Raw genomic sequence first — 7,380 nt, forward strand, 5'->3', positions numbered from 1 at the left:
ACAACCTGGGCTGTTGTTTTAATGATGCGACTCGTGTTGGGCTGTCCAATTAATCTCGCCTTTGGAGGCTTTCCGAGATGGGGTGGTAGATCTTATCACCGGTCTGTGGAAAGAGGAGTGTGTAATCTGCAGTGGGAGGAACAGCCGCCCTGAGGGCCTGTGGCCTCCAAGAAGACCCAGAGAAGGAATCTGGAGCAGGGGACACTGAGAGCCAGCGGAGAGAGGGGAGCAAGGGGTGGGGGAAGACATTGGTGAAGGGACGAGGAGGAGGAGGAGGAGGAGGAGGAGGAGGAGGAGGAGGAGGAGGAGGAGGACGAGGAGGAGGAGATTTCTCCTCTTTGCACCCTCATTCTTCACCACTCCTGGATCTTGGCTTTGGCCCATCTGTGCCATTTGCCATCCCCAGGAAAACCCTCCAGGTGTTTTGGGGTGTGGGGGTGGCCACTGACCCAGAACAGGGCCTAGGGGGAACTAATAGAAGGCCCCCTCCTGAAGTGGTGGGGCTTCCACCAAATTTCACCCCCCGCCCCCGCCCTACATAGGACTCCAATTTGGGCCTCTCTCTGGCCAGCAGGGTTGGCTCAAAGTGCCTGAGTGGGCTTTCCAGACAGAGCAGGTCCTGAGTGCCTGGGAACAAGTTTAGGCAGTAAGAGGAAAGCTGGATTTGGGAGCTTTTTTCCTGGACTTGGAGTCCCCTCCCCCAAACCCTCGGGTCAAACTGGGCCGGATTCCCTGAATTATTGGCTGCCCTTGTCATCAGTCCCCCTGCCTCTGGGTGCTGTGTCTATGGTGGGGTGGGGTGGTCATGAATCTACCAATGGGTCCAGGCCCAGGTGGAGGCCCTCGACTATGCCCCTACTGCCCTCTGTACTTCCCTGAGCCTGGCACCACACAGCGGCACACCATTTGTCTGGCTCCCCTGTTAGCTCACAGGGTCTGCCTGGTCACCTTGGTGTCCAGAGGTTCTAACAGAGACTCAAATGTTTGTTGGATGGAGGAAAAGTTCAGTTTCTTCTGGGGTTTTCTTCTCCTCCGCCTCCTCTTCCTCTTTCCTCTAAGTGGCTGGGGTCTTTCCACCCGCAAGGAGCACACTTCTCTCAGGGAGGACTGGATTGGCTCTGTGGGCATGTACTCTCCCAAGGTGAGCAGGGGCTCTCCCTGGGCTGAAGGGGGGGCACAGAGGGCTTTGTGTTGCCTGGTTCCCTCCAAAACTGGGCCAGGAGAGACTGCTGGTGAGGACCATTCAGACTTTGGTCATTCCCAGATTCAGCATTTTCCGGTTTCATACTGGGGCGTATGAAAATATGGATGTTATTAGAATATTCCGCAGCTAGAACCAGAGCTGGTTAATGGTAGAGGCCAAACAAGGACCTAGTGCCTCTAGTTCAGGGCTGGAAGAGTTAAACGGGAGAGAAGAGAGAGGAGCCACCAGCCTCAGGACTCAGAAAACAATCACGCCTCGCAGCCAGGGCCCAGATTTTTGTACAAATTTTAATCTCTGGAAGCTCATGGTATGAGGGATGGTAAGGGCTTGGGGATGCTAGTCAGATTGGTTATAAATGTGAGCAGTTTGTTTAGACAGAGGCAGCCGTGAGAAGCTGAATTGATGAGCCCACACCACTTATTTGGGGTGTCTCTACTTATACTCATCCAGAGAGTCAGTTTGTCCCCATCCTGCCCAAAGTGTTACCCTGCTGTGTTCCCAAGAGTATGTGCATGTGGGGTTGTTCGATATGGGGGGGGGGGGCTCTTAATAAACACCCATTGAATTATATGGATAATTGAATCCATTATCTACTCAATACCATAGACATGGGGAAAAGAGGGCTTTTTAAGGAAGAGAGCATAAATTACCCATAGGCTTGCAAACTCCACATTTTCAGCATTCCTCGCCATCACAGGAGGGTGACTAGGGGTATCAATTATGGGGTGATGGGCTGACCTCCAGGAAAAATTCGTGGGTGGGGCCTGATGGTGGTCAACTTGAAGACTGGATATCCACTTCACTTCTGCTCTTGCTGACAAATGGGTCAGGCAAGGCCCAAGGAACACAAAGAAAAAACACTGTTTCTTGGTGGTTTTGACCTTAGACTGTGGTGGGACTGCAGTCCTTTCAAGGAATGGGTGTCAAGACTAGGGTCCTGGGAGTACTGAACTGCAGCCAATGACTCTCTCCAGAGCCTTTGACCAGCTACAGGGATGGTGTCCAGTCCATGGTAGTGATGGGGGCAGTAGCTAAGACCGAAGTCCTTGATTAGGCTGTTTGGGTTATGGGGCAAGGGGGACAGGACTCCATCCCATTCTTTTTCTCCTCTAGCTCCTCGTTCTCCAGAGAAAACCCATCTGGAGCTGGTTTCCTCCTGGCCCAGAAGGGGGGCAGGTGGGCTGGGTCCTGAGCTTTGTAGGAGGGCTGGAGGCCCAACCCACCCTTCCCCAGGCTCACATCATCTGAGGTGGAGCCAGAACATCTGGGGAGTGATGCTGATACCAGGCTCCAAAGCTGTTGCCATAGCCCCCAGTGGGCAGGGCCCCTGCCTTGGGTAGATCCCAGAGGGATGGAAGGGGTGGGGAGCAGGGAGACAGGGAGGGGGGCCTACCGGGGAAGTCCCCTTCCTGCCCCCCAGAGTTCTGCTTCAGGAGCTTCTTGTATTTGGAACGTTTGTTCTGAAACCAGATCTTTACCTTTGGGGAGAAAAGGGGAAAGAATGGAAGATCAGAAGGAGTGTATGTGTGGAAGGATGTGACCAAAGGAAAGGGAGCAGTAGGGAGTAGTCCTGGGAGAAGAGCAGAGGTTGGGAACCTTGCTCCAGTCCTCCTGAGCCCTGGAAGCCCCTGAATTCCTGCCTCTGAGCTAGTACTAGTTATCCCAGTCTGGGTACCCTCCTCTACCTAAATCTACCTCCTCCCCTCACACACACACACCTTTTAACACATTCCCCCAACTCACTGAGGGCCAGCTATGAACACGCCCTAGATAACTATGACAACAAGGTTAGGGGACACATCAGTCATTCCCACCTAGGGGGTGAATTCCCAGAGAACACACTTGGGGCTGGTTAGCGTGCAGGGAGGCTGGGACTGGCCCCACCTGGGTCTGGGTGAGGCCGAGCTGCGCTGCCAGCTGGGCCCTCTCGGGCAGCGCCAGGTATTGCGTGTGCTGGAAACGCTGGTTTAGATGCTGCAACTGCAAGCTCGAGTAGATGGTCCTCGGTTTGCGCAGCTTCTTGGTCGGGGCCTGCGGGCGCTCCGAGGGCTCCGGGGACAGCTGCGGCTTCTCGGAGTCTGGGGGGCAGCACAGGACAGAGTGTGGGAAGATGAGAGGGTCTCGCGCAGTTTCATAGGCTTATTTGCATCTCGTTTGCATGCTGGCCTCTGATTAGCAAAAAGCGCAGGCACCGGGCCGGCCCTTTCTCTACCTCAAACCTCACGTCCACTGCGAGTCGGTGGGACCAGATGCGGTTCTTGCCCTCAGGGAGCTCCCACTCTTATGGGCCCCATGATCTTAGGAAGAAAGCGCCCAGGGCCGAAGCAAGGGTAGGGGCGGCGCCGGCAGCGGGAAGTCAGAGTTCAGCCGGGCGCCGTGGCGCCAGGTTGGATAGGGGTGGGGCGGGGCGGAGCCGCAAGGCTCGGTGGAGGCTTGGACCGGGGCCGCGAGAGGACGGGGGAAGGCTTTCCAGGCGGAGGGAACTCACAATCGATGCTCTGAGGCACAAGACAGCGGCTGCGTGGCAGCCTCCCCGCTGCCGGAAGAGGAGTGGGTCGGAGGGGCTCGACACAGCCGGCCTTGAACGCCGGAATGAGCACGTCTCCCAGGGTCAGAGCGCAGAAAGTGCCCCCTGGGTTTGCCCTCGCCTCCCCTGCTGTAAGGGGCTGCCCTGTTCCTAAGGCACACCTAGCAGGAAAAGTGACCATCTTTCTCCCTCCCCCGAGGCCGGAGGCCAGGGGAGGCGGCTTTCAGGGAGCCTAGAAGCTGGGTTGGGGTGGGGCACTCACAGAGGGGTTCTTGGCCGGCAGGGAAGGTGACCCGAGTCCGCAGAGCGCGAAGTGCCCAGCAGCACAGGCCCTCCTGGGTCGCGCTGCGGTGTCGCCGCGGTAAAACTGGTCACCTCCTGCCCCCGGGCTCAACCTCCCATGGAATCTCGGACGTGGAACAACCCCGCCCTAGAACGCGGGAAGAGGAGGGAGGTACGAGGGGTCCTCCACTTCCGATCCGGGTGGCCCCAATCTGCGCCACTCTACGGGGACACTGAGACCATTCCACGCAGATGGTAGGGCTGGGGTGGACCAAGCAGCCGAAATGTCCCCGGGTTTAGGGCAATGTTCACTGCATTCCACGCGGATCTTCCGGCCGTCCCAGTCGAGAGGGCGTTTGGCCCCTGTGCCCAGACGGCTGGGGTCCACCTTTGTTCCCCACCCACCTTCTCCTGTGTCCTGTGGTCGGGCTCACCCCACACGTCAGGGCCCCGCCCTTGGCCGGCCCAGGTGACCAGTTGCCTTGCCTCCCCCGCATCCCTCACCCGTGGCCTAGGGCACCGCGGGCTTCTCAGATCCACCCCCTCGACCCCCACCTCAGCCAATTCCCAGAAAAACCGTTGGGTTTCCGCTCCCGCCCGCGCCAGTCCGGCCTCCACTGCTCCCATCCTACTGCTGGAAGCCCCAGGCTGGCAGTGGAGCAACCACGCGCATGTCTCTGGCTTCGTGGACCGCGCAATTCCGATACAGAGAGAGCCTGGAAGGCAGCGGGGGGCTCCTGAACTCTCACAGCCCTCGACCCTAACTCTCCTAGCAGACCCTCCTCCAAGTTCCTTCCCTGCCAGCTGCCTTTCTCCACACTAGCTGCAGCAAGTTGCGACTGGATCTGACCTAGTCGCGATTTTGGAGCCGAAGGGACTCCCTGGAGGCCCACAGCCTTGCCTGCTCAAGGGGCTGGTGGCACTGCAGCTCACTTGGAGCCAAACCTCCCCCTAAAGCAAGGATGGACACAGAGGAGCAAAACGAGGACCCCAAGCCCTCTCTCACACCCCAATCATTCAATCTAGAGTAAGCCAAACCCTCTACTTTCAGTAGAAAAATGCTACAATCTAGTCTAAGGACCAGTGTGGTTTTCGTTGCATCCGGGGAAATTCTGTCAAATAAAGGAACTCGCTACTCTCTTGTCTGTAGACTAAGCAAAGGGAAGGCAGGGAGTATGGCAGATAGGGCTGAAAACACCATCCCCATTTCCAACAGTTATCGCAAGGTTAGCTTACTTCCACCCCACTACACACATACACACAAATGTACCATATTAGCATATACTGAAGGGAAGGGTCCAAGGGATTGTTTGTAGAAACTGGATCACTTGTAGACCCCCAGCCCCAACTGCTCCTCTTCCAATGACAGATTCAGCAGCCTAGGAGAGGCAGACCCAGTTCTGGCACAGAAGGCCGTTAACTTTTGGGGGCTCTGTGGAAGTTCTCTAAAATTCTCTTTTCTGGCCTCATGAGGTAAAAGTCAATTTGCAAGGGCCCAGAGCCTGGAAAACAGGCTGTGTTCTTGGCCTATGCACACCCTTTCTTTGGGCCTCAGTGTGCCCATCTGTACTTCAAGGAGGTTGAGCTCCCAAATCTCTAGGGTCACTCCTAGCTCAGCAGTGACGGAAGGGAGGTATGTATCTTGGTCCTGGGCTGACTCCAGCGAAGTCACCGGTGGACGTGCAACCCTGGAGGAAACTGCGCCAAAGACAATTGTGGGGCAATTAGGTGGGGTCAGGGAGTGCAGGGTACTTGAGGTCTAAGCCAGAGCCTGTACAGACCGGTGTATGTATAGGGTTGCATGGGTGCTGCCCATGCAAGGCCCAGGACCAGGAAGACGGGCTAGCTCCTTGGCTTCTTGGAGGACCTCCAGAGAGCACTTTCTCAGGAGCTCAAAGTTGCCTGGGGCAAAGGGAACTGAGTCCCCTAACAGTCCCCAAAGTCAAAGGGGGAAGATGACAGGGGTGGTCTACTCCTTCGCTGGAAGGCTGAGGTTTACAATAAGAGACTGACTGACCCACCTGTGGCTACATTCTTAGAACAATGGGTGGTGGGGTCCTAGTCCCAGATTCTGCCAGGCCAGCTTCCGGTCTCGGGTAGGCGCTTTCGGCCAGGTCCGGGGGGAGGGGTGAGAGGCCCGAATAAGCCCTCACTTCTACTGCCCTCCAGCTGGGACTTGATTTCCATTTTTCAGGTTTTGGCTTGAGTACTGCTTTCTGAGATAAGACAATCGCCACGGAGAGGGGGGACATGGGGAAGGGGAGTACGCGGTGGAGAGAATCCTGGGGAAGAGTCTAGGCACCCACACCCACATCTGGATTCTTTCAGTTTTCCGTTACACGTGGGTACACACAACCCCGCTGCTCCAGGGAGTAGGGTAGGGAGCCCCGCAGCCCCGCTTCACTTAACTGCAAATCGAAACCAGGTCGGTCTTGAAAGGAGACCTAGATCAATTCGCCCCCGCCCCTCCCCCCTGTATCCCGCCCCATCCCTTCGCCCTCCCCCCACCCCCAGATCCCGTGGAATCTGAGTAAGGTCTGAATCCCGTTAGCTGCGCCCAACCAGGAGAGGGTGAAGTTTAGGGACGCGCAAGCGAAGGACCCCGGAGATGGGAAGAGTCTCCACAGCCGGACTTACCTGCCTCCCGCTGCTGCTGAGAGGGCGCCGGGGGTTGTTGGCAGAGCAGGTAGGCGTCTCCGGGGGTAGCCGGCCTGGTGCAGGGATAGGGCAGGAGATGGCCATACGGCCCAGAGTAGGGCAAATCGGAGGCGGCTGCGGTTGCGGGAGACAGGCCTAGAGGGTAGGCAGCCACTACGGATGGGACGGGGGCGTTGTCCGGGAAGACGGCTTTGGAGGCATCCCGGCCAGGGAGGGGGCAGGGCAAAGAGGACATCGCGGCCGGGGCCGAGGCCGAAGAGCCTAGGCCATGGCGGGGCACGTAGTCCGCTCCCTCCGCCAACTCTCTTTTCCGCGCCTCGGGCGTTGGGGACGGATGAGCCCCCCAGCTAGCCTCCCACACACTTAAGATCAGGGGGAAAGTGTCTCTCTGCGCCTTTTCCAGCGGAGAGCGCGCGCCTTGGAAAGGGGTTCGGGGGGGTGCCCCATGGCTTTCCCCTCCCCCCTAAATCCATGGGGGCCCCCCCTCTTCTCGCTCTTGGGTTCGGTTCCCGGGACCCGACGGGGGCCCCGCCCACTTAGACGCCCGCGATTGGCCACTGCACGCGGTGACCTCACGGAAGCCTGGAGCTGGGGCCCGCCCCTCCGGGAACAGCCAGCCTTAGGGAAATTCAGAACCCGGAGACGCCAGGGGAGCGGTTCGCACGCTCCAGGCCCAGCTAACTTGGAGTCCTCTCTGACAGGGGTGCCA

At 58.0% G+C, this 7,380-nt stretch overlaps 1 protein-coding gene across 1 annotated transcript; it reads right to left on the reverse strand.

The window, feature by feature from the left end:
* Positions 1 to 363: 363 nt before the first annotated feature.
* Positions 364 to 7,156, reverse strand: DLX4 (distal-less homeobox 4). Its single transcript, XM_019740584.3, has 3 exons — positions 6,651 to 7,156; positions 3,089 to 3,282; positions 364 to 2,682 (listed from the first exon to the last, which is right to left on the reverse strand). The coding sequence occupies exons 1-3, from the start codon at positions 6,904 to 6,906 to the stop codon at positions 2,440 to 2,442; spliced, it is 693 nt and encodes a 230-aa protein (XP_019596143.3). The 5' UTR covers positions 6,907 to 7,156; the 3' UTR covers positions 364 to 2,439.
* Positions 7,157 to 7,380: the final 224 nt, after the last annotated feature.

Source organism: Rhinolophus sinicus, chromosome 12 (genome assembly GCF_057876585.1).
Source record: "Rhinolophus sinicus isolate RSI-liver-muscle chromosome 12, RSI-T2T, whole genome shotgun sequence".
NCBI lineage: Eukaryota > Metazoa > Chordata > Mammalia > Chiroptera > Rhinolophidae > Rhinolophus > Rhinolophus sinicus.